General features: G+C 62.0%; 1 protein-coding gene across 1 annotated transcript; it reads right to left on the bottom strand.

Annotated features, from left to right (window-relative positions):
* Positions 1–756: 756 nt before the first annotated feature.
* RALGDS (ral guanine nucleotide dissociation stimulator) lies at positions 757–24,895 on the bottom strand. The gene is given in 18 exon segments (XM_070378764.1): positions 757–1,651; positions 3,602–3,716; positions 5,145–5,387; positions 5,529–5,730; positions 5,990–6,085; positions 6,273–6,394; positions 6,727–6,765; positions 7,224–7,310; positions 7,718–7,786; positions 8,981–9,065; positions 9,512–9,615; positions 9,828–10,043; positions 11,042–11,340; positions 11,614–11,807; positions 12,491–12,550; positions 13,345–13,538; positions 14,777–14,887; positions 24,577–24,895. Coding segments are annotated over 18 exon segments (2,595 nt in total). The 5' UTR covers positions 24,760–24,895; the 3' UTR covers positions 757–1,475.
* Positions 24,896–26,527: the final 1,632 nt, after the last annotated feature.

Raw genomic sequence — 26,527 nt, 5'->3', positions numbered from 1 at the left:
CGCAAAACAATTGATTCTGATAGCTTTTCCCCCAGCTTAATCGTTGTTTCCGTGGAGAGACTGCCCCTCACTCCATCACTTTCTGTCGTGCTCAGCTGCGTCTGACTCTTTGCAACCCTGTGGACTGCGGCCCTCCGGGTTCCTCTGTCCATAGGATTTTTTCAGGGAAGAATACTGGAGTGGGTTGTCATTTCCTACGCCCGGGGATCTTCCCAACCCAGGGATCGAACCTGCATCTCCTGTGGTTCCTGCACGGCAGGCAGATTCTTCACCTTCCGAGCCGTCAAAGTATTATTTTTGAAAACACTGGAAGTTCATAGGTTGTCACTATGCCATGTGAAAGCCCTTCCAAATTCAAATACCAGGGGTTCTGAGGAGCTGTCTCAGCGTGTGGCCCAGTTTAATGATATTGAAGTGACTATACGGTCTGTGAAAGGTGAATGTCTCCATTTCCTAAAGAGAGCCTGAGAAGGCTGGCCGGCCCTTCTTGCTTTTCCTGCCCAAAATAAACCAATAACCCTGGCAGATTTTCTACCTGAACACAGAACGTGAGAGTCTGTGTCTTGTTTAAATGAGCACGGGCCCTGAAAAGAACAAATTTACCACAACTCTCAGGCTATAGTAGAAACAGGATTTTAATATAAGATTCAAGTCTAGCATCTGCTATTTACAACAAATAAATATTGCCCCTCCCCAACTGGTAAACATTTTTTTTTCACTGTTTATACAAATATTCAGTCCCCCTCCCCTCCCCCCCAACCCCTCCTTTTCCCACTAACCCCCGTCTCGCGTGGTCTCGCTAAGCCCAGGATGCGGCAGTGAACAGCGCTTGCAGGGTCAGGAGATCCGACATCGGTGGGACTCAGCCGAGACCATCCTCACCCACCAGTTAGAGTCTGGGCCGTGAAGGCGGTCTCTCTCTCTTTCTCCTCTCTCCCGGCGGAGGGCTGGAGTGGGCAGTGGGTGAGACTCCCCTCGCCTTTGGTTGCCCTGATGATGGAATCTTTGGTGCAGCCTGAGACAAGGCCAGAGTGGTGGGAGGAGAGAACTGCAGTGGTGAGACCCGGTGGAGCAGTGGGTGCCCTGGGGGTGCCCACGGGCACGGGTGGCAGTGGTCCACACCTGGGAGGGTGTGCGGGCGGTGTGTGGGGGGGCCGGGCCCGGCGGCAGGCAGGGCTCTGTGCCCACTGGCCGCGCTCCTTGGCAAAGGTTCAGCTAGTCTTCCGGTTCCAGACAGCAGAAGGCACCTAAGGCAGCAGGTGGTCCACGGGAGGCCAGGTCAGCCTGTCGGCAGAGGCGTCAATCCCGGCCGCGGGGGAGGTCTGCGGTGAGACTGGAGTCTGGGGGTGGCCTGGGCTGGGCGGGTCGGGCAGAGGTGTCCGCCTGGCCTGGCTCACCAAAGTCTGTAAGTGCTGAGTCGCCTGGCTAGACAGACCCTGGAAAGGGCGGCTCTGTGGCTGGCAGCTAAGGACCGGTTAGAAGATGCCCTTGGCAATCTTGAGTCCCTTCTGCTTCATGCGGGGGAGGGTCGAGCTGGCTCCATGTCTGACCTTTGTCCCCTTGGTGAAGGTCCGTTTCTTTAGGACAAAGTCATAGTTGGCGGTAGAGTTCATGGCGTAGAACACGTTGGCGTTGTCAGGGATCTTCAGCTCTGGTCAGGAAGGGGCAGAGGGTCAGCTGGGCTTACGGGAACCCCACAGCACACCGCACCACTTGAGAGCCCCAGTCAGGGGCTCTGATTACCCCTGCCCGAGGGCAGGCCTGATCCAAGACACGAGGCGCCCAGTACAACTCCAGGGCCACCCAGGACCCCTCGTAGTGACACCTGCCTGGGACGCTTTACTGAGGCACCAATGGAAACCAACGACTCTTGTTTAAAAACAGGCTCTGACTCTAGAAAGCCCCACCTCGGCCTGCAGTTGGCAAAGGGTTGCCCTGTCCTGTCCCCTGCTGCCTCCAATGAACAGGATTCTCCAGGTGGAGTAAGTTTTCCAGAACCCAGACCACCTCCCCTGAAACCCACCCAACTTAGGACAAGGGCTCTGGGTTTCTGTGAAGGGCAGGGTTTGCCTCTGGCCCAGCGCAGCGTTTCAGGGAGGCCTCCACGCCCCCTGGGTGCCAGGATCTCAGCAGGCAGCTGCTCTTGGCTCTGCTTCCCACCCTCTCCTCTGCCTTAAGCCGGCTATTCCCCACAGCTGGGCTGGAATGTGTGTTCCGGGCTCCATGGTGTGGCTCTTACTCTGGTCCTTAACCTGGCTAGGCCTCAGTCTTCCTTTTCTGTAAGATGGGCGAGTCCCACCCACCCTGTTCACCTCACCTAAAATGGTGCAAGAAGGTGAGAGAGGATTTAGAAAATAACTTCCAGGGACTGTGGCTGAGATGGTAAAGAATCCACCTGCAACGCAGGAGACCCAGATCCCTCGGTCAGGAAGATCCCCTGGAGAAGGGAAAGGCTACCCACTCCAGCATTCTTGCCTGGAGAATTCCACGGACAGAGGAGCCTGGCGGGCTACGGTCCACAGGGTCGCAAAGGGTCAGACACGACTGAACGACTACTAATGCTTTCTAGGGACTGTAGGGGTCACTGCTAACTGGGTAATGGCTGTGCGTGGGCGATCAGCTCATGGGAAAGATGGGAAGAGTGACGGCATTTGCAGCTCTGGTGTGTTGATTGTACACGTGCATGTGTGAGCATACAATCCACATACACGTGGATTAGCTCACCACCTATCATATCTCCTATCTTATCTCGGGATGGGAAAACAGCCACAAAGGACTCTAGTCAGTTGCCTGAGGTCTCCAAGCCGACGCTGCCTGGCTCCAAGTCTGTGCTTGTTCCCGATCTTTCCCCGTTTCCCCTTTCTAGAATACCAAGCTGTTTCCCTGTAGTCTCTGTGTTCAGTATCTGCTACGAATTCTAACTTGTGTTCTCTCTAAATTCCCCAAAATTCCAACTTCCAAGGTGATGGGATTGGAAGGTGGGGCCTTTGGGAGGCCATGAGGTCATGAGGGTGGAGCCCCATGAAGGGGATGTTTGCTCTTATAAAAGGGATCCCAGAGAGCTCCCTACCCCCTTCCACTGTGTGGGGACACCAGGAACCCAGAAGAGGGCCTTCACCAGAACCTGACCACGCTGGCACCCTGACCCGGGCCTCAGAAGCCACCACGGTGGTATAGTTACAGTGGCCAGGACAGGCTCACACAAGGTCACGTGTGCATGGACTTTCAGAGTCGAGGCTCTGGTCCTGGCCAGCACGGTTCTCTCTGAAGGACACACTTTCCATCTCAGCCAGAAAGTGCCTCTTCGGACAGCCTGTGGGCTCAGCCATGTGGCTGCCTGCCCCAGGAGAAAAGCCTTTTCTCTCCCTTCCTCAACAATGCCAGTGCTGATCGGGGTCTCCCACTGACTGTACATGACCAGGGAAGGGCATGAGACAGGGCTCAGTGGCCAGCAGGGGCCATAGGGAGACGCTGGGCAGGTCAGTGTCTGGACAAAACCCACTTTGACTCCGGTGGGACCTTCTGGGGTGGCAGGCCTGGGGCATGGTGACCCCCCTACTTCCCCCCCGCTCCAACGCCCGCCCAGCCAGCCCTGACTTACTTCGATCATCCGAAATAACCTGCACCAGCTCGTAGTCTTCGGGCTCGTCCTCATCCAGGTTGTGTTTGTCCATGGCCTTGCGGATTACAGCCGGAGCCTTGTCTTGGCTGGTCACCTGGACAGAGCAGGGGCCGGGCCGTCAGGGCAGGGGTCTGGGCTGGGCCCTCAGAGCTGTCGCAGCGCAGTGGGCACGGCTCACAGCCTCTGGCCGGGTGCTGGGTCCGTGAGGGTCACACCAGCCTCTCCTGCTCCCCTGGGAAAGCTTCCGTGCAATGACGAGGGGTCTTTCCCAATCGCTCTTGCCCCCCATTTCCTGCAAGCCTGCCCCCTCCTGCCACACCACCTAGAAACTGCCTGCCCCTGGGGGGCTGCTCCCCTCAACCCCACCCACCCAGGTCAATGGATCCATGTGGTCTGGGTACAGACAGCATCTGGTCCCGCCCTGGAGGGGAGAGGAGGAGCTGGCTGGATGCCCGGTGGCCGCCTCCATGCCAGGCCTGCGTGGCCTACAGGCTGTAATGGAGCACAGCGTGGACCCCTGCTGCTTTGATCCCGAGGGCCAGATCATAGGCAGGCCTTGGACACAGGTCACAGGTGACGGTGTTATAAAGGGGCACCTGACCCGGTGGGGATGGGTAGGAGGGTTGTGGTGGTGGGGGGGGTGTGCAAATGGCTCATCAGCAGCCTGAGTTCTGGAGAATGAGAAGAGTCCCCCCAGTGATTGCCCCCCAGCACACACAGAGTTTGTGGGCGACTCCCGCTGGCTAGATGTCAGAACTTCAAATTATATCCGGTGTCTGAGACCGCCAGCCACCAGCCTGGTGCAGCCCCAGCAGCCTCCTAACCGGCCTCCCTGCCCATCCCCCAGGGAGATGGGGGGGTCCCTGGTGGTCCTCCTCTGCTCCAGCTTACAGGGGCTCCCACCTCCCTCCCCCCAGGTCCAGGCCCCTGACACTCCCCTGACCCCCGGACTTGTCCCCCGACACCAGTTCCTTCACCCAGGGCCTCCTGCTGGTTCCCCCAAGCCCCAGGCACAAGCGCCTCCCCAACTCAGACCCTTTATCAGGGAGGCCCTGCCCCGCGGCTGCTGAAACCCCTGGTCCACCGCCCCCAGCACCACTCAGCATCGGTCATCAGCACTGGCCTCTTCAGTCCTGCATCTGGTTGGCCCTCCGTCCTCCCCACCCTACTGGGAGGTCAGCTCCAGAAGGGGGCAGGGATGACCACTGGGGTCAGTACGGGTGTGCGCGCCCGGGGCGGCCCCCGGCTCACCAGCCCACTGGGAGGCCAGCTCCAGGAGGGGGCAGGGATGACCACGGCGGTCAGTACGGGTCTGCGCGCCTGGGGCGGCCCCTGGCTCACCAGCCCACTGGGAGGCCGGCTCCAGGAGGGGGCAGGGATGGCCACGGCGGTCAGTACGGGTGTGCGCGCCCGGGGCGGCCCCCGGCTCACCAGCCCACTGGGAGGCCAGCTCCAGGAGGGGGCAGGGATGGCCACGGCGGTCAGTACGGGTCTGTGCGCCCGGGGCGGCCCCCTGGCTTACCAGGATGCTCTTGTACATATTGCCGTTGTCCACGTCCAGGCTCACCCGGATGATGCAGGAGTCGCCGACCTGCTGGTTGTAGAGGGGCAGCGAGGAGCCATAGCTGCAGACCCCGGACACGGAGCGCTTGTGGGTGCGCGTGCTGGCCACGGGCGTGGTGGAGGCCGAGGAGGAGGACGTGCTGCTGGAGGCCGAGCTGATGCCGGAGGTCTCCGGGGACGACTGGGAGGCTGACTCCCAGAACTGTGGGCAACGGCACGGTCAGCAGGTGCCCCGGGCCAGCGTCCAGCACGGGAGGGGCTTCTAGCATGGAGCGGGGGACCTTGGCCCAGGGAACCAAGGGCTGGGAAGGGCTGTTGGGGAAGTGGAGGGGGCGGTGGTCACCTTCTTCTCCTGGCCGTCGGGGGACTCTGGGACGAAGCTCATGTTGATCTCCTCCACGTCGGAGCTAGAGGAGCCGGCCGAGTGGACGCTGAGTGCGTCAGCAATGTCTCCGCTGCTGAGGTAGGGGCCGTACCTGAGTTGGTCACAGGACTTGGAGTGGCAGCTGCCGCTGGTACTGAGCTCTGCGCTGGGGGCCTGGCGGCTGCACAGAACGGCTAGCTTACTGTCCTGTCCCCTAGCCTCTGTGCCGGGTGCTCAGGCAATTACCCCATGGGCTCCAGCCTCCAACAGATCATTTAGCATCAACCCACTTCACAGACGCAAAAACTGAGGCTGAGAGAAGTGAGGCAGATGGCCCATCCCAGGGCTGTAAGTGGAGAAGCTGCGATCCCAGTGTCTGGATCTCCCCTTGAAGCTTCCCTCACCCCGAGGGAGCCTTCCCCCACCACCTGGGCACTCACTCGCTCCAGCGCTTGACGATGGCCGTGTTCTTCTTGACCTTGAGGGTGTTGCTGGCCGACTCGGAGGGGGGCTCCAGCTCGCACGACAATGTGTAGCTTCAGGACAGAGCAGGGCCATGAGCCTACCAGAAGCCACACTCGGGGCTCTGACCCTGAGCCTGTCCACCAGACGGAGTCCAGCGCCCCAGCCGTCACCAGTGGCAGAGCCCGAGGCTGACCAGGACCCCAGCCCACTGCCTCTCAGGGGTGCCTCCACACCCTGCGAGCCCCTGCCCGCACTCACCTCTCAGCCTCGCTGAGCCTCTCCATGGCCCGGAACCAGGCCCCGAAGTGCTCTTCGGGCGTGATGCTGTAATTGTTGCAGGCTGACTGGAGCAGCTTGATCTGGGCGATCACTTCGAATTCCTGAGGGCCAGAGGGGAGGATGGGATGCTGACGGCTGGGGCGGGGTGGGGTGGGGTGGGGTGGGGGGCCGGGCCTGGGACAGCCTCTGGGTCCCCTCTTCCCACCTTGTCCTCAGAGCCGGGGTTAAACAGCAACCTCCCTCCCCGAAGCTGTTCTTGACTCGACTTCCTGTCCCACCCTCCGGTGGGAGAAGCTCCCCCACCGTTTCTGTATCCAACTCTCCTCCCAAATGTAACAGGAAGGCAGACAGTGGAGCCAGGTTTCTAATCAGGTGGCACTCTGACCTCCCTTCCCCCGCAACACCTGCCCCTTTCCCGTGATGTTGCGGCCGCTCACCTTCCTCCTCTTCTCTCGAAGTTGATCAGTCTCCCCTGCAAAGCAGACAGCCAGCTTCCATCAGAAAGGGTCTCCTTGCCCAGATCACCCCCTCGCTCCCGCTCAGGCTGCGCTACCCAGAACAAACACTAGGGGGCAGCGTAGCACACAGCTGGACCTGGGTGGGATCAGGGCGGTGGCCCGAGGCTCTGGGTCTGGGGACAGCTGGAGAGAATGAGGCCCTGGGCAGGAGGGCTCGGCTACCCTGTGCCCCACTTGAGGGCCCAGCCTCTCTCCACCCACAGCCACTGCCTGAGGGAGGGGCTGTAGCCTGCTCCCCTTGCAGCCCTGAGCCCCACCCACTGGCACCAAGCTCTGGTCACCCGTTGCTAATACAGGCAGGTGTCTCCTAGACACAGGGGCGGCGGCTCTCGTGAGACGAGGCACGCCCTCTGCTGAGAGTGCAGGGCCAGGGACCCCCAGCCAGCCCAGCCCAGCCCCTGGGCACACTCACATACAGATAGTCCTTCATGGCAGTGTCCAGCATCACCAGGTCCGTGAGGAATGTGCCCAGGTAGGGAACGGTGCCCTGGATGACACCCTGTGACACGGGGGCGGGGGGCCTGATGAGTGAGGCCCAAGGCCCCGCTCCCCCAGCCCCACCCAGGCCCCCGCCTGGGGCACCCTAGGCGCCATTAGCCATCTTCCCCCAGCCCCACCAGGGTCCACAGACCCCAAAGTGCCTCTAGTCGCCCTCAAGGCTGGTATTTGGCAAATCCCCTGGATCACACGGTCCCTGGCCCCTGACCCCCAACCCCACCACCAAACCCCACCGAGCCCAGCTCTTCCAGGTCCCTGTTCTGGCGGCCACAGTCCCTGGGACACCAGCTGGTCAGGACACCACCAGGGCCCGGAGCGGGTCTAGCTAACGGGCATGTCCAGCAACGCAGTCCCAGGAGCGGGGCTCAAGGGGCTTCCCCCGCCGCTCCCAGCCTCAAGCAAACTCACCGCCTCTTTCGGGCGCCTCTGGGCTCGCTTGGGGTTCATCTCCAGGGTGGCAAACTTGGAGGTCCCCTCCTGCAGGGCCAAGGACAGCGTCGGTGAGGCCTCCTGCCCCATTCCCCCTTCTCACGTCACCAGCAGACCGACCTCGGCCTTGGCCACTGGTGCAAATGCTCCAGCCACCCCAGCACACCCGACTTCTAGAACTGCACCCTGACCCAGCCCTCATGGGGGTGGGAACCTCCCTGAGCCTGTCTCCTCACCTGGAAAGAGGACTACAGCCCCCTGCGGGGTCTCCCAGGACTTGGGTCACACCTCCATCACCTGTGCTGCCCACCCCCATCTCCCTCATCTCGGAAGGACTCAAAGAGGAGAGCAGGAATTCTGCCACACACCCACCCCCCGCTGCCGCCCTCCAGGGACCAGGTCCTGGCTCAGAGCTCAGGCAGGCCTTGGCGAGAGGGACAGGGACTCGGGGCACCTGGCTCAGGCGGGGTGTCCACCGTGCCAAAGGCTCCACAGCCGCCTGGAGCCCCTCTGGACATCTGCTGCACAGAACTCTGCCCTCGCCCGCTCCAGAGGGGTCTCCTGGGTGCCACCTCTGACAGGGGGAGCTGGGGCTGCCGCTCTGCTTCCCCTTTGCTGTGGAAGCTTCTGTGGAGGGGCCCTGGTGAATGCGGAGACCCCCTGCACTTGTCCCCAGCCATCTGGAGTATTTGTCATGGCCGAGAGAGGCCCCATGATGAGAATCCAAAAAGTGTCCCCGGGATGCACTGGCAGGGTCTGCCCTGGGCAGCGTGAGGCCCCAGGCAGCTGCACGCTCCCAGCCCCTAGGCCCACCTCCCGGGCCAGCTCACTGGGACCCTGGGCTGGGAGCCCCTGCAGTAGGGTCCCTGGGTGGGCAGAGGGCTCGGCCCTCCAGGGACAGGGTAGACAGAGGAGCGGCAGAGCCTGGCTTCCTGGGGACAGGCTGGGCTGGGTAGGGAAGAAACCCGCAGCCTGGATCCCAACTACCCCTGGAGGGGGCAGCTGAGTGCCTGGGGGTGGGGGGAACCAGCACGGACCCAGGGGACTCTGATCTCGCCCCTCACCCCCCAGAGCTCTGCAGCAGCCCTGCCCCACCCCCTCCCTGTACCAGGGCCTCCTGTCCCCAAAGTGCCCCCGTCCCGCCACCGGCCCGTGGACCAAACAGATCCCAGGAGGAGTTTTCCCAGAAATTTCCAATGGGAATGTCAGCCCCCCCACCCCAGCCCATGCCCCCTCCTCTACCTTGATGAGCAGCTCTCTGCTTAGGGAGTAGTTGTTCTCGTCCGAGAAAATCTCCGACAGCTTCTGAAAGACGCGGAGGCTGTCCCTGGAGGAGAGAAAGTGGGGAATGGTGTGTGTGTTGGGGGTGGCGCGGGGGCAAAATATTTAAGGACCCAGAGATTCCCTCTGCCTGCAATGGTTTTCAAACAGGGTTCCACTGGGCGCTAAGGGCTCCTTGGCCTGGGGAGGGGCTCTTGTGGCTCACCCGGGCCCCCCATGGCCGTTAGACCATGGGGTGCTATGTTGATATTAAGTGGACAGAATTGTGTGGCTGTGAGGTAAACACAGAGAAACCTCCAGTGAGGCTCAATCCAGTACCCGGCAGAGAAGGAAACCGAGTCCAGAGGCAGAACCGCAGGCCTAAGGCCAGTGGGCCCTGGGGGACCCCGCCCACAGAGGCCGCACGTTCTGGCAAGTCCCAGGCTCACTGGGGGCCAGCCCCCAAACCCGCCGGAGGGCCCTCGGAGCCCCTGTGGGGAGAGGGCTGCCCACCTGGAGACCTCTTCCCACGTCTTCTTCAGCCGGTGGATGGAGTTGCTCTGCAGGGCAGAGAGGATGGCGTAGAGGGAGGAGAAGTTCTTGAGGACCCGGCACTCCTGGAGGGCAAGGGGACAGGCCATGAGGGGGACCCAGCTTGCCTGCTCCAACTTTGGTCTCTCTCGGTGGGGAGCTCCCTCCCGGAAGAGACTGACGCCCTGGGAGGCGCTCCTGGGGCCCCGTGAGTAACGCACCCCCTCCAGGGGGAAGGTCTGAACTCAATCCTGGGCTGAAAAGGGGTGGGTCCCCGGGCCCTGGAGGGTGTACATACCCTGGCCACCTCGATCCAGTGCTCCACCACCCTGGCCCTGTGGCGGGCTGACACGCTCCGGTCCCCGAGGCAGGTGGTGATGACGCAGTTGGCCACGCTGTTGAACTGGGCGACGGTGGCACGCACGGTGGGGGCCAGGTGCTCCTTGCCCTTCTTGTCCCGCTGGGACCAGATGGAGCCCAGGCAGTGGTAGGGGACCACTTTCTTGAACAGCTCCTGGAGGCGGCAGGGGGAGGGTCACCCGGCTCTGCCGCACCCCAGGTACCCCCCCGCCCCAACCTCCCCAAGGTCCCTGGTCAGAGCTGGAGCTCAGGAAGCTGGGGAAGTGGTGCAGGGGGTGGGGGGAGCTGGCTTGCGGGGTGAAGTCTCAGGCTTTTGTTCCTTGCTCACTGTGGGCGCCCAGCACGTCAACGACCCAGGATGAAACTGGCAGGAGAGAACTAGCTGGGCCTTGCCACCAGCCCATCCTGACTTGCGGCACCAGAAGAGGCTCATGCCTGCCCAGACCAGCGGCATCTTAGCCCCAGGCCACGGTTCAGGCCTGTCCGTGTGCAGACGCACCTTCACCTGGGCGCTGCAACCACAGCCTTTGTCTGCTGCCTGTCCTGGTGTCTAACACACATCAGGTGCCTAATAAATGCAGAAGCTCCTGAGGCCTGCTCAGCAGACCCGGGGCGGGGGGTGGTCCGTGGAGTTGGCGGCACCTCAGCGAGCCCTTCTCTCCCCTCCCAAGGGGGCCAGACCCCACCCAACTTCCGACTGTTCCACCCGATGTCATCCACAGTCAATGCATGCGGAGGGCAGGATCCCAGGTCCACAGCCTGGAGGGCCACCAAGGCCTTGGGGCGAGGAACCTGGCCCAGGTGACACTTATAACAGTGGCACTGGAACTTGGGGCTGGACACCTGCTCTGGGCTTCTCTCATGGCTCAGTCGGTAAAGAATCTGCCTGTAATGCAGGAGACCCGGGTTCAATTCCTGGGTGGGGAAGATCCCGTGGAGGAGAAAATGGCAACCCACTCTAGTATTCTTGCCTGGAAAAATCCCATGGACAGAGGAGCCTGGTGGGCTACAGTCCATGGGGTCACAAGAGTCGGGCACGAGTTAGCGACTAAACCACTACCAGCTGCTCTGGACAGGGCCCAGAGGGTCTGGGTGGCAGAGGCCAGAGGGAAAGGGTGCCCATGCCCACCCTTGCTGAGACGGGTTGCCTACCGCATCCATGAGCGTGAACTGCTCTGCCACAAGGTCAGGAGGGAATGCCAGGAGGTGGGGCTTCTCCTCCCCCAGCCCATTCTCTGTAGCCACGGGCAAAGGCCAGGGGGGGTCTGGGGCTGCAGGCGGCTCGAGCTCTAGGGTTTGCGAGAGAGCCGGCTCGAGCTCTGGAGGCAGCGTCGGAGCTGGCATCAGGGCTGGCTCTGGGGCCAGTGCCGGAGCGGGCTCGAGGTCTGGGCCTAGTGTGGGCTCTGGCTCGGCAGCTGGTTTCAGAGCTGGAACTGGAGCTGGGGACAGAGCTGCGAGAGGAGAAAAGGTCAGTGACACGCCTGCCCTTCCAAGACAGAAAGCATGCCTCTGCCTTCCAGAGAAGCCTTGGCCCCAAACCCCACAATAGAACATCATCCCTGATGGAGGTGCCCACGCAGGCACTCCGAGGCCAGTCTCTGCTCCCACCCCAGCAGCTGCCATGGGGGCTCCCCCGAGTCCAGCGCCTACCCCACTCTCCTCACCCTCTGGCTCTGCCATGGGGGCGCCCCCTCTGAGTCCAGCGCCCACCCCGCCCTCCTCACCCTCCGGCTCTGCCTCGCTGAGGTCCGCGTGCTCCAGCTGGGCCAGGAGGAGGTGGGCCCGGCGCTCCAGGTCGGAGCCGGGCATGTTGAGCTGCACGTAGGCCACCAGCTGCCTGAGGCAGGGGAAGTCGGGGGGCTGACAGAAGTCCTCCGAGTACTGGTCCAGCCAGGTGCCCAGGATGGAGGAGATGGCACTGGGGGTGGGCGGGCGGGCAGCAGAGTCAGGGCCTGGCCTTTCCTTCCTCTCGACCCTCCCCTGGCACCCCCTGGGGGCCGGGCTTCTGGGCTCGCCCCGCCCATCTGGATGCCAAGGCCTGGTCAGCAGGGGGGGCGGGCAGTCTCAGCTGGAGGGAGCCCTCGGTCCACAGTGACCACCTCTCCCTTCCTGGGGAGCCTGACTCACTCTTGTCCACCCCCCAGCCCCACTCTGGGCCCCCCACCCCACTCTTGGCCCCCCCACCCCCACTCTGACCTCCCCCCCAACCAAAGGGAATGCAGGAGGGCAGGCAGGGCCGCGCCTCCTCTGTTCATTGGTTTGCTCTGGCTGCGCTGCACACAGTAGGCGCTGCATAAACATGGGAGGGAGGAGGGGACAAGCAGAGCCCCCTGCCCGGCCATCATGAGCCTCCTACACCTGAACTTGGTCTCAGGACCCAGCTCTGAGCCCCCTGCCTCCCCCCTGCTCCCTGGACCTGGGACCCCAGCCACTGCCCTCTGATCCCTTTCGTCCTGCAGAAGCGCCCAGACCTCGGCCCTCCAGCAGGAATCACAAGATGTAGAGGAGCCAGGGTTCTGCCCAGGCCTCCCCAGCCTCAGCCCCCGCCGGACCCCACCCTGTAGACGGGAGACCCTCCCACCAGACCCGAGGTACACTCACTTTTTGAGTTGGTCCTGGGGTCCGCCGTCCTCGCTGGAGTAGGGAAGGATGCACCCATATCTAGAGGAGGCCGTGAGGACGTCACATCTACCGTACCTGCTATGACGTCCAGCGTTACCGGCTGACCCCCCGACTCGCACGGAAGCCCGGGAGGGCAGGATTCCTATCTGCTCCCTTCCCTGAATTAAGCCAAAAGCCCAGAAAAGTGCCTGCACACAGTAGGTGCTGGATACAGATTTGCTGAATGAATGAACCCCAAGCAGCACCTTACAGACACCTGAGTGGCCTGGGGCCTTCTGCCAGCCCCCAGTGATCCCTGCTCTGGCTAATCCCAGGAGGGGACCCCAAAATAGGCTCCTGAACTTCCTTTACAGATGGGAAGATGACTCTGCCCAAAGGCTGGAGGCAGAGAGCTTCTTCATGGGGGGAAAGAGTGAAAGCGTTAGTCACTCAGTCGTGTCTGACTCTCTGAAACCCCATGGACTATAGCTCGCCAGGCTCCTCTGTCCACGGGGTTCTCCAGGCAAGAATACTGGAGTAGGTAGCCATTGCCTTTTCCAGGGGATCTTCCTGACCCAGGGATTGAACTGGATCTCCCACATTGCAGGCAGATTCTCTACTGTCTGAGCCACCAGGGAAGCCCCTTCACGGTGGAGGAACACCTTAATTAAAACCACGCCAACCCTCGGCAGCCCTTTCCACGGGACCGGGTGTGAGGCTGCTGTCCTGCCAACGCTGTGAGGTCCGGCCTCCTGCAGCCTGTTTTCACAGGAGCAGACTGAGGCTCAGAGAGGCAAAGCGACATTCCCAAGACACACAGCCAGCGGGTGGGCAGGGAGGGGCGGGGCGCTCACCTCTTGAACAGCAGGTCCAGGACCTGCTGGGTGGTGGTGAAGGCTCGGTAGGTGCACAGGAAGATGGTGACGTAGGAGAGGTCGCTGCCCTGGAAGGCGGGCACCAGGTGCTCCACCAGCTTCTCCAGCGTGCCCGCCTTCACAGTCCGCACCTTGCAGGTCTCGTACAGGTTCAGGGCCGACTCGTTTTCATACTGCGGAGAGACAAAGGAGAATGGATGGTCAGCTGCAGCACTGTGGCCCGAGGGGTGGGCGGTGGATGGGGTGCTGGAGCTCAGAGGAAGTCCCAAGTGCTCGGTGACCTCTGGCTGGAGACGGGAACGTGAGTGCCCTGAATGGAATGAGGGTCTCAGCTCGGACTGGAGGTGGGGATGATGAAAAACAACTCTTTGAGGTCATTTTATTAGCTGAGTAGTGGTCGTAGCTCGTCAACATGAGGAGTATCATCCCCATGAGCTCTGGCAAAACAGACCCATTCTAGAGGTGAGAAAACAGAGGCTCATGCCCCGGGTACCGGGAACAGTATGTGTGGACACAGAGGCTGTCGGGGCAGCACTGGGGAAACGGCCGCAGAAAGGAATTCGGCCCAGGTCCCGGGCAGTGAAAGCCTGAGTCACGGTGGCAATCGGCCTCCTTTCTGAAAGGTTGTGCATCCGTCAGGCCCCTGCTCCGACCTGGAGGGGTTGTGGGGCTGGGCTCCATCACAGTGACTGTAGAGAACCATATATAGTAGCCTGAGCCCTTCGGGTTTTTTTTTTTTTAAAGTCCTAGTAAGTCAAATGATGTAAGGTTGGAGACGTGTGGAAGGGCAGTCAGGCTGATGGCCACCCGTGACAGTGAGAGGCAGGGCCTTCCCCAGCGGTCCAGTGGTTAAGACTCCACGCTTCCAACGCAGGGGGCGCAGAACCAACCCACGCGACTGGGGACCTAAGATTCCGCATGCCTGCCGCGTAGTGTGGCCAAACAATAAAACAGATAAAGGAGGACACCTACCGATTATCCACAATGGACAAAGAGAAAAAGAAAAAAAAAAAAAAAACTGGGGAAAAATGCATAAATAAGCCCTGCAGGGTAACAACCTTGGAGAACAGGCCCCCTTAACACAGTAGATGTCCACATATATGCCTATATTTACTTACTCTTTTCTTGGGTTAGTGCAGCAGCTCACTAATCTGACTGCTGCCCCTTCTCGCCTCATTAAAGGCGATCCGTTCCTATAAATTGCCGGTCTTGTTCTTTTTCCGAACCTTGCCTTCTCTAACTTCCTTACCTTACAATCCCAGCCTAACGTGAAGGGAAAGAGCATGAAAGTGTCTTTTTGATGTTTCACACAAATAAGAGAGCAGTGAACTGTGGACTGGGCTGTGGGGGGCAGGGTTGGCGCCCAGATCCCTGTGGGAGGCCCCTGGACCCCGGGCCCTCCCGCACTCACCCCGAGCCAGCGCTGGCCCTTGCTGGCGCCGTGGTGCACCTGGATCTTGCGCAGGGAAATGGAGTAGATGACCCCGTTGACCAGCTCCTCGCCGATCTCCTGCGTGGAGCTCTGCAAAGACAGTGCCCAGCCGCCGGGCGGGGGTGTCAGGGCCTGCCCGGCTGTGCGGCGATGGTGGGGGTAGGGGGGACACCCCCATGCCACCTTCTGTCCCTGGATGAGGCAAAGGGGGGTGGCCACAGGGACCTCCAGTCCAGAATGGAACGGGCTCACAGAGGGAGGGCTGGGGACTGTCCTCGGGGCTGCTGGCACTGCCCCCAGTCCCTGCGTCCTCACTCCACCAGCCACAGCAACTGGACAAGATACACCCACCAAAGTTTCAACCACAGCCTGCTCTGGTCCTGAGCGCCGCGCCCCCCGCCCCCACCCACCCCGACTCCCCTGTGCCAAGACGAGAATGGTTCCTGGTCATTTCACAGGTGAGTACACCACAGCGGAGGGAGCTGGGAGGGACCACCTGTCCATGGGCACACCACCGTGGTCAACTGAACGGCAGACCCGGGAACCAAGGCCCTGACTTGGCCAACTGCCCCTGGGGGCCCTGGTCCCTCCCCGGGGGCCCCCCTCCACAGCTGACCCCCGCCCTGGAGTCAGCACCCTGGCTCTGCGGCAGGTATGGGCGTCTTCAACGGCCACAAGCCGAGGCGCCTCCTTCCCCTTCTGCTCGTTCATGGCCTCGCGCCTCTTGGGCAACCACGGAGTTCCCAGTTCCCTGCCTGTCATCATGTGCACGGGCACAGCATGAGAAGGCTGGCGCCCGGACTTCCACAGAACCACAAACCACAGGACTTGCCCTGGGCCAGGAGTGGGGGGTGGGGTCATCTGGCAGCTCCTGGACCCCGGGCAGAGAGGCCCCTGTTTTAAAAGGTAGCTACCCCTCCCGCGGGGCAGACAGGCTTTGTTGGGGGGGGCTTCACCAAGGCCTGATCAAGGCCTTGGTCATTGCTGCCCTGGGGTCCACACGGTCTCCTCTCCCACTGCTCCTGACCAGGGATGAGGTGAGCTGGAAGTTGGGGAGGGTGGAGAGGGGGGTGGGGGCTAGGAGTAAAGAGACAGAACTCTGCAAGTTTAGGGAGGAGCAGGGAGGTGCTTGCCATCAGTCACAAGGTCAGTGCCGGTAGCTGGGATCACGGGTCACTGCCCCCTCCCAGAGAAAGCCCAGTGAAAGCGCTGACTCAGCCTGGGCCCCGCCAACAGCCCTTCCCTAAAGCCCGCTGCCTCAGCTGGGGCCCTGGGTAGGAACCAGGTGCCCAGGGTCCTGTACCCCCGGACATCAGTGCCCCCTGGGCTCAGGGCTGAGGTGGGCGGGTGGCTGGGCCTCTCACCTCCTACCTCCAGGGCTCTGGGAGGGTTCCGGGAGGCCTGGAAAGCCATCCTCCGGAAATCCACTTCCTCTGACCTGAGGCCGCCCTCCCACTCCGGGCATCGCACCAACGGGAAAGCCAGGGCAACATGCCGGGGCTCCTGGCCCTTCGCCTCCTCCGGAGAGAGAGCCAGGCGTTTCTGGGAAGTCAGCAGGGAACCCACAGGCGGAGGTTCCCCCAGCCCGAGCACACCCTCCCACTCCACACACCCCTACAGCCCACACTCAGGCAGGTCAAGCCCTGCCATCCGGAGGAGAAATCCCCCGTCCTGAAGCAGAAAACCCCAGACGCTTAGCGTCCTCCCCGCCTCACACATCCCTCCCCCACCTAGAGGAGGCCACGGTGCTGGGTGACGTCAGGGGCCTGCCATCCACCTGCCAGGCCAGGGCCCTGTCCACCCACCTCTGCGTCTCCTCTGGGGCTCTCGGGGGGCGGGGAGGGGGTGTCCGAGACTGCCTCCTACAAAGGCGGCCACCCACCCTGGAAAGGCCTGTCCCTCCCCTGGGGATTCCAACCACTTCTGGTCCAGCCGGGAGCCAGACAATGTCCTAAGCACACAGATCACTGGCAGCCACCAGACGCGCCTGCCAGAGGGCACTGGACTTGAACCCTGAGGGTGCCCACCTGGTTCCCAGGGAGCTCCAACAGACCCTGCTGGACGGAAGCACCCCCAGCCAGGCCGTTCCCCAGGCGGGTCTAAATAGCGGCTCCGCAGTGAGTGAGCCGGTCTTCGCGGGCAGCGGAGCAGCTGGCCAGCCCTGCCCGGGATTCATGTAATCCTCCAGCCCTGCCCCCACCCGAGGGGCCCCTCCCGCCAGCCGGGTGGGGGGCGGGGCAGGACGCTGAGAGCCGCACAGGCTACGCCAGGAAGGGGGGGCGGGCTCACCGCCCCATCACACAGATGGGGAGCTGCACCAGCCCCGCGGAGCCCACCCACCCTGTCCCCCCACCCCGGGTCCCTTCACAGCAGCAGCAACAGGAAAAAAAAAAAAAAACAGATCGTCCAAGCAGCGCAGAAAGCAGGCGCCATTTAAACCAACTACGGAGAGACAACAGCGGGGAGGGCTCCCAAGCGAGCTGCGGGGCGGGGGGGCGGCCTGGGCACAAAGCGGTCGAGCGGGGCATCAGCTGCCCGCTCCCACTGCTCTTCCAGGGCCAGAGAAGGAGAGTGGCCAATAGCATTTGCCCCCGGGACCCTCTGGGGCAGGAAGGGCAGGGCCCTGGCCCCAGCAGGTGACCCATCCTGTTAGCAGAGCAGACAGCGCACAGGCCTGGGGACTGGGAGCCCACGTGGGCGGTACCAAGCCCCCGTCATGCTCTGGCTGCGGCTGGGGGCCACAGGGGGAGGGAGTGGGCAAGCAAACAGCAGATGCCCCGAGGGGAGGTGTCCATAGAGTCGCCCCGAGCTCTTGAAAAAAATTGAAAGTGTTTGTGGCTCAGTTGTGTCTAACCCTTTGTGACCCTGTAGACTGTAGCCCACCAGGTTCCTCTGTCCGTGGACTTTCCCAGGCAAGAATACTGGAGTGGGTTGCCACTTCCCTTTCCAGGGGATTTTCCCAACCCAGGGATTGAACCTGCCTCTCCTGCACTGCAGGCAGATTCTTTACCGCTGAGCCACCTGGGAAGCAGCGGAAAACAACTCTATGAGGGCGGCCGTGTCCTCAGAGGATAGCGCCTCCCATCCCGCCCCAAGCAGACACCCATAGATGTGTCCCCGGGGCCCCGCGGGACCCAGCTGGCAGCTGCCCAGGCTTCTACCACCTGGGTCTGGAGGGAAGGTGGTGAGATACTGCCGGGCCCTGGTGAGCAGAGGCCAGCAGGATGGGCACCAGGGCGCCCCACAGCACCCCCACCACCCCGTCCCTCAGAGCACAGCCCAGAGGCTCAGGGACAAGGAAAGGGCTGGGGTGGTGGCGTATGTTAGGGCACCACCTGATCAGCCTTCTCAGGGTGATGGGCAGCAAGGTGCTGCGTCCCCAGCTGACTGCAGGCCAAGCCCCAAGCCCCGTAAGGCAGAAAAAAACGGATCAGCCAGGAGCTGATTCCACCCGTATTTCAGGCTAGACCCGCTGGGACCCACTGGACCTTTCCCAGCCCCGCCGTCTCCTGCAGGAAGGTGCTCGTGCCTGCACACGTGGAGGTGGCCCTTCTCCCACCCTGGGGACCCCTGCACTCCCGTTCGCCTGTTCGTTTCTGGTGGAAACTATACCAGAGCCACGCAGGGCCTCCAGATCCATGGATGCCTCCGGCTGCAGGATGCTCCCTGCCCCAGGGGACCTGGCTGAGGGGGGAGGCAGGTGGAGAAGGAAGGCTTGAACCCACACCACGGTCTCCCTGTCCCCCTGACCCCCGGGGGGCAGGGGCTGCACATGGAGAAACCTGGTCTCGCTCAGGTCCGGCTGGGTGAGGCGGGTGGTGGTGGGCCCCACATGCACAAGCTCACTGCTCAGGGACCTCATGGCACCCTGCTGAGCTGCTGCTGAGGGCCACTGAGTCACAGAGGTCCCCCGAGGCCTCAGCCGGCCGCTCACCAGCACCTGCAGCCCTGGGCACACGAGGCCCCTCTCCAGTGCCCACCGGGCCCCAGGGTGCTGTTTCTCCTGCAGGGCTCTGCTCCCAGCTTGGCTGAGTCCCGCAGCCCCCGGCCTCAGTGAGCCTGTCTGAGAGAAGGGGCCAAGGGCAGCAGCATTCAACAGGATGAGGCGGGGGGTCACGAGAAGGGACAAGTGTGGGGAAGGACCAGCCCCAGGAACGCGGCGTGAGGACACTGTCACTGGCAAGGTGACATGGGACACGGGGCGGGGAAAACCTCTTGGGAGACCTGCCAGACGCCCTGGGAACCTGGGGGAGGGCCAGGTGAAAGGGACGGCGGGTCATTCTAAAAGTGCCAGGAGGAGGGAACCAGGCCTACGGCTTTCTGACCTCTCAGCCTTTTGCTGGAATGCCTTTTGTTGAAAAACACGAGCGCGATCAGCATCAGAGGCAGCTGCTCTGCCTTCCGGAACACAGGCTCCTGGATTTGAAGACCAAGTCGCACGCCCATTTTACACAGGTGGAGACTGAGGCCCAGGGGAGACGGTCAAGGGACCTGGTTCATCTCTCAGAATGTGTGCCCAACAAGGCAGGGAGAGTGAAAATGCCAAGTGTGCGTGACCCTCCTGGTGTGCAACAGGGCCTCGCCCTCCAGCCTGCCCCACCTCAGGTGGGTGGCCTGGGCCCTGGGCCGGAATAGAGCCCAGCTGAGGGCGGACAGTCAGTGCTGGATAGAGGTGAGCCACACTCCTGGATCCCAGGTACCGCAGCCCAGAGGCGGCCTTGATAGGGGGAACCACACGAGGTGCCTGGGTGGCAGGACAACCAGAGAGCTTAGTGACCCCAGAAACTGGCATTTGGGGACTGGCCTGGCCTGAGCCCCACAGAGGCTGACCCATCTTCCCAAGAACCTTCCCGGCCAGCTTGAGCTTCGCTGCTCATCAGCATTTAGAAGAGAAACGTGCTTCCGGGGGAGGAGGGACCAGACTCCAGGTTGGCCTTGCCCACTCAGGACTGGCTCCAGACTGTCAGGCCTCCAGGGACCAGGCCTGCAAGGGGGCCTGACTGGTGGCAGCGGAGGGGAGGGGCACCTGTCTCGGGCGGGGGGAGTGCCAGGCAGAGCTGGCTGACAACACCACCACGGGCCACAGCATCCAGCACGTGTGGGCATCTCCTGGATGCCACGCCCCTCGCACACCCGTCCCATGTAATCCTCCTGACACCTCACTTATGGGTGGGAGCTGATCTCCGTCAGGAGCCAGGAAGAGGCAGCCAGGGCAGGACTGAACCCCGGCCTGGGCCCCTGGTGTCCATGGAGACACACCCAGGCCTCTGTGCTCCACCTGAACCGTGGCTGCCACAGCCAGTCACAGCGTCCACGTGGAGTCCAGCCCTGCTCAGACAGATGCTGGAGGGAGACCAGAGACGGGCCAGGCCTCTTCAGATCACACAGCAGGTGGGGGGGAGGGGCGTGCACCAGGGCCCAGCACCCTCAGACCCCCACCTCTCCACTGAGACGGGTCTGGTGAGGGCTCCTGTCGCGGGGTGGCCAAGGCAGCCAAGGCCCAAGCTCAGCTGTAAGAACCTGGCCTGGGAGCACCGCGCTGACCAGGCTGGCCAGTGTCCTCTCGGAGCCCTGGGCACAGGCACTCCCCTGGCACCTTGTCAGACGACATAATGGTGGCCAGCATGCCTAGCCGGCCCTGACACGGTGCCAGGCACTGGTGGGGACCGCTTTGTCAGGCTGCCTGTCTTGTTCAGGCCTCGCCAGAACCCTAAGTGGAGAAAGTGGCATTAAGCCCATTTTACAGATGAGAAAACCAAGGTTCAGGGAACGAGAGCAGGTCGAGGGCTATGAGGGGCTGAGCCAGGCTTCCAGCCCAGCTCTCCTCCCTTCAGAGCCCAAGTCTGGACCAGCCTACGTGGAGCTGCCCCCCGGGGTCAAAAAGCCAACATGCCTCCAGGCGAGACCACAGAGCTGGCTATGCCAGCATCCGAGGCTTCCCAGGGGAGGGGGGGTGGCAGTCAAAGAAAATGTCGGGTCACACCTGCTCCCAAGAGCTCCTCAAACCCCGCCCCCCTGCTGGGCACCCCTGCCCAGCTCCCCAAGCACCATACCCCTCCCCCGCCACAGGCTGGCCAACAGATGGAGACTGCGGCCACTCAGAGACCCCCTCCTACACCAGGCTGCAGGTTTCAACTCCCACCTCCGCAGCACTGGGTTGAGGACAGTGACTTCGCTGGAGCCACAGGTCCAATAACGCAGCGCTTCTGGGTTTGGGAGGCTGGGCAGCACGGTGCCACGCATGGGGACCATCCAGGCAGCTGGTCCTCGACTGCCTGGGTGCAGCCTCCTGAAACCACCCCACTGGCCGCTCAAGGGCTGTGGGTGGCCGTGCTAAGTCCCCTTCCAAAAGCTCCTCACCAGCAGTGAAGACGGGGCCTGCAAACAGCTAACTGCTGCAAACGGCTAACTTCCAGGCTGACTCCTCCCAGTGCTGATCCCCACCACTCACTCCTGCTCCAGGGCCATCCTGGAGCCTCTGAGGAAAAGACCAGACCAGTGCTGGAGAAGTCCCTCCCCCAGATAAGGAACAAAGACAAAGACTCAGTACCAGCCAGACTGGCCCCCACCTGCCTCTTCTCCTAAGGAGGAAAGCAAGATGGGAAGTGGGGGGCCCAGCAGGTGGCAGCCGGTCAGTCCTCCTCTTGAACTTGACAGGCTCTGCAGCTATCCGAGGCTGTCCCCTTGGAGTCTGCCAGGAAGCCTGCTTGGAAGAGGATGGTACACAGGCTTTTGCACACACACACAAACATACACACACACACCCCTTTCAGATCATGCCTCTTGGCCTGAGGCTAATGAGTCCTGGGGGTTAGACTAGAACCCTGCACACCCTGAAATCCAGAGAACAGACAATGGGGAAGGAGGCAGGGAGGCTGGAGGGAGACAGGTTTCCCCCTCACATCTCTGAAGCCCTCCTCCTTTCATTCCACGCCCACGCTGAGCTCAGGGCTTCTAGGCTTACGGCCTGGGGTCAGAATCCCGCCCCTGCCACTTGGCAAGTTTGTGCAACTTAGTGCCTTGGTTGTTCCATCTGTTAAAAGGACGGCAGGCAATTGTGACCCCGAACAGACCCCATGCATGCACACTACTCAGCGCAGAGCCTCCCACCAAGCGCAGCCTCATACGAGATATTATTTAAACTCTCAGGGTCCAGCTGTGGGCTTATTTCTTCCCTGAAGCTCTTCCCCGTGTCTTTTGGCCCAAAGCACTTTCACCTACCTCTGGTCTCTAAGCACCCCTACCCTTCACTGACCATGGGGCTTCTGAGCTGCCTGGGCCTGGTTCTGGCCCCTCCACAGCTCCCCCGTCCTCCAGGGACACTTGTAATGATCTCACCGTGAACCCTGTCCTTCTCCCATCCCCGTGGGCTCTTGTACACAACAGGCGCCCAGCAGAGAACACAGCCCAGGTTCAAATCTGGGCTGCACTCTCGCTGGCTGCACGTATGGTCAAGGACTCTACTTCTCTGAGCTCCAGCGTTAATCACTCAGTACAACTCTTTCTGATCCCATGACTATAGCCCACCAGGCTCCTCTGTCCATGGGATTCTCCAGGCAAAAATACTGGAGTGTGTTGCCATTCCCTTCTCCAGGGGATCTATCCAACCTAAGGATCGAACCAGGTCTCCCGCACTGTGGGCAGATTCTTTACCACCTGAGCCACGAGGGAAGCCCTCTGAGCTTGGCACATAGTCAAGAGGGTTGGTCAAAGTGAGCTTGAACAAGGGAGTCATGGCTGCAGCCAGTATGTGCTCCAGACTCTGGGACCCATCCCCGCCTGGCTGAGTTGGTGGCCTGCGTGGAGACGGGGGCGCGAGCCCAGGGACTTCCACGAAGCACGGAACCGTGCCGGCCGAGCTGGGTCAGAAGTGGCTTGGCTCCGAATCATGAAGACGAGCAGATGCCCAGATGTGCGAGGACATCTGGCAGCCCCGAGAGGGAAGGATGGGGCAGAGGCTTGGTAGGAAAAGGGGGCCCGGGGAGGAAATAGAAACTGCCTCGTGGTTTCCAGACAGGACAGGGACCGCAGGCGGCCGCCTCAGCTCTGGCAGGCGACCGCAACCAGGAAATTGGCTGTGGGGGGTGGAGGGGGGCGGTGTTGGCAGGAGGGACAGGGACTCCCCACGCCCTCCCCCAGCTCACGGTAAATGGTCATTGTATTTGGTTTCCGGCAGTGGCCTTCTGTCCTGCCAGGACCCTGGCTTTCCTGCACTAGCCAGAAGCTTCCACTTTGATATCTAAACAGCGGCCGCGGCCTGGAGGCCAGTGCTGGGGCCAGAAGGCAGAGGCGAAAGGGGGCAAAGGCAGGCAGACCCCCGGGCAGGGGCAGGCCTCAGATCTGCACTCTCCCTCGGTTCCTTGGGGATACAGATGGATAGGGGGAGGGAAGGAGGGAGGAAAAGCAGCCTGGCGGCCTGCCCCTGTGAGTGCGCCGGCTGGACCCTCCAGCACACAAAGCCCGAGGAGCTGCCAGACATAATGAAAGTCAGATGAGCGCTGGGCTGGTGTCAGGCCTCCCGCCCCCACCCTCCCAGGGGTCTCGTTCCAGCCACCAATGAAGACCAGAGCTGTGGGTGGATGAGGGTCGGGGAAGAGGCCTGGCCCCGCCACCCGCCAAGCTCACCAATAAAGGGTCTCCCAGGCCTGCGTCCTCCCAAGAGTTCCCTCCCCCCTCTCCCCACTCCCACACTGGACAAGATGTGCTTTATCCTCCCGTAACTACGCACCCAGACCCTGTCTAGGCACTGGGGTCACACAGAGAGAGGCCCAAGACCCAGGCTGGCAATCACAGCTCACCGGGGCCTAAAGTAACAACGTGGGGGATACCAGCATGGGGGATCAGGACCTCCACTGAGCCCTCTGACCCAGGAACGGCCTCCCTCCGTTCAGGCCCCAGCCCCTGGATTCTGCTACCTTAGTCCCAGGTAGGGGGATAAGAGTCACGGTCAGGCGGGAGGAGGGAGAGGGCACTGCTCCCCATGACCCACTGGCCCCCTCCTCCCAACAGCGCACTAGAAACAGGAGTCCAGCCCTCATCGAGTTCATGAGAGGCACACCCCTCTGCTGAATCCTACCCGACCTTCACAAATTCAGGGTGGAAGCGCATTTTCTAATCAAGTAGAAGGGAGTCACCCCTCCATCTGAGAGGCCCTTGCCCCAACCTCCCGGCCTGGACACCTGGCCCACAGGTTGGGGGCCTGTCTCCCTCCTCCCGCCCACCCTTTTGATCAGCCCTGAACATCAGAATCCACTTCTGCCTTCCAAAGGGGCTGCCTGGAAGGCCACTGTGGTCCTAGCCACCCCTGAGGATTCCCGGAGGCCACCGCCCTAATCACTAGTGCACCACCTGCGTTTCCAAGCCAAACCGCCTAAGCAGGCCCCCTGGCTGGCCACGGGGATGAAGTACGGCCCAGCCCTGCGGCCGGGAAAGGCAGACTCCGAGCAGACGGAGACCGCCCGCGGGAACACGTCTGCCCGGGTTGCAGGGGCAGCGGGGCGGGCAGGCACTGGGACGGAGAAGGGTCCCAGAGCCGGATCTGGTCCCGAAACTGTTTTGCCCGCCGGGCGGCCGTCCCTACGTCCACCTGGCTGCCCAGGGGGTGGGCGCAAGGAGGGCGTTTCTTCGGAAGGACTCTCCCGCCGCGCAACTCCTGGGCTGGGGGGTGGTAACCACCACCACCGCCGCCACCACCACTCGCGGAGGGCGATCCGCTAAGCGCGCTGCGTCCCCACCCACACCTCGCTCGGCCGAGCGCCGGGCCGGCGAGGCTCACCCACCTCCAGGCGCGGCAGGTCAGGGTCGAGCTGCGTGAAGCTGTTCAGCACCACCGGGCAGCTGTCGGGGCCGCCCACCTCCAGGCGCACGGCGTCCCACACGCTGCGGCTCCGCCTGGAGCCCGGAAACAGCGACTCGGCGCCGCCCGCAGGCCCGGCCGCCTCGGCCCACATGCGCTGCACCATGGGCGGCTCGAAGCGGCGCGGGCGGCCGGCCGGGCCGAGGGACCCGGGGCGGCGCGGGCGCGGGCCGGCCCGGCGCGCAGCGGGGGCGGCGGCAGCGGGCCGCGCGGCTCGGCGCTGCCAGCGCTCTGCGCGCGCCAGCCGGCCCCGCGGAGGTCAGGCCGGGGGAGGGGCTGGCCTCCGGGGGCGGGGCCTGCTGCTTCGAGGGTAGGGGCTGGAGTCGCCGGAGGGGCGGGGCTGGAGACGCTGGAGGGGCGTGTGCACGCGCGCGCGCGAGCGTCCCCGCGCGTGTTGCTGGCTGTTTGCGTCTTAGGGAAGAGCACGTGTCTCGTGTGTGTGTGTGTGTGTGTGTGTGTGTGTGTGTGTGTGTGTGTTGCGGCTCCTGTTTGCGTCTTAGGGAAGAACATGTGTGTGCGTGTGTGAGTGTGTGTGTGTATGTGTGTGTGCGTGTGTGTGTGTTGCGGCTCCAGATACACACCACAGTTCGGCACGGGTTGCGTAGGTGTGTGGGGTACGCGTTGACATGTGGCCAAGCAGTGGGTGTCCATCTGCGACAGACTCCAGTTAAGCCCCTCACTAGCTCTGTGACCTAAGACAAATTGCTTAACTTCTCTGAGCTTCAGGTTCTTCATCCAGGAAAGTCACAGCTGGTAATCGCTGTATGGCACGCTCTCAGCCAGGTGCCTCTACCTGGCTATGTGCTCCTGAGTCCTGGAGTCAGGACCGGGTCCTCCCTGCACCCCTGTATTTGGCCGTCCTGAGAGTAAGGATTATGACCAACCTAGACAGCATGTTAAAAAGCAGAGACATTACTTTGCAAACAAAGGTCCGTCTAGTCAAAGTTATGGTTTTTCCAGTAGTCATGTATGGATGTGAGAGTTGGACTATAAAGAAAGCTGAGCACCAAAGAATTATTTTGAACTATGGTGTTGCAGAAGACTCTTGAGAGTCCCTTGGACAAGGAGATCAAACCAGTCCATCCTAAAGGAAATCAGTCCTGAATATTCATTGGAAGGACTGATGTTGAAGCTGAAACTGCAATACTTTGGCCACCTGAAAAGACCCTCATGCTGGGAAAAGTTGAAGGCAGAAGGAGAAGGGGACGACAGAGGATGAGATGGTTGGATGACATAACCGAGGCAATGGACATGAGTTTGAGTAAACTCCAGGAGTTGGTGATGGACAGGGAGGCCTGGCATGCAGCAGTCCATGGGGTCGCAAAGAGTCGGACACGACTGAGTGACTGAACTGAACTGAGGGTCAGGGTGTGGTGCTGGGGGAAGGGCCTCTGCCAGGGCTATGTCAGCCCTAAGGCTACCCGGAGGAGGTACCGGCAGAAAGGAGATGGAGGAGGGGCAGTCAGGGGAGTAAGGGGGAAGAGTCCACACTCAGCATGACCAGCTTGGGTGTCCACATTCAAGAGTAAGGGGTCACGAGGGACTCAGGCCAGCCACGCACCTGCCACTAGCCTGGCTGGCTAGGACCCCTGGAAGCTTGAGTACTCGGGGTGTCCAGGTAGCCTGCCCTTGAGGATGCTGAGGGCTGGCTGGGGAGCCTCAGCTGCTCTTTCTAGAAACCAGTGAGAACGTCCCTCTGTTAGGTAGGTGAAGACTTCAGGCAGAACAAACAGCACTCCTGGCTAAGCCCAATTTGCATAGGGCAGGCCCAGGTGGAGGAAAAAACATAAAAGGAGGAGCCAAAGCACTTTCTCTCGGACTCTCTCTCCCACGTGCGCGCGCTCTTTTCTTAGATGTCACGCGAGTGTATGTTC

The sequence above is a fragment of the Bos mutus genome, chromosome 11, assembly GCF_027580195.1.
Source record: "Bos mutus isolate GX-2022 chromosome 11, NWIPB_WYAK_1.1, whole genome shotgun sequence".
Taxonomy (NCBI): Eukaryota; Metazoa; Chordata; class Mammalia; order Artiodactyla; family Bovidae; genus Bos; species Bos mutus.
The sequence above is the reverse complement of the archived record's forward strand: the minus strand, read 5'-3'. Positions and strand labels throughout refer to the sequence as shown.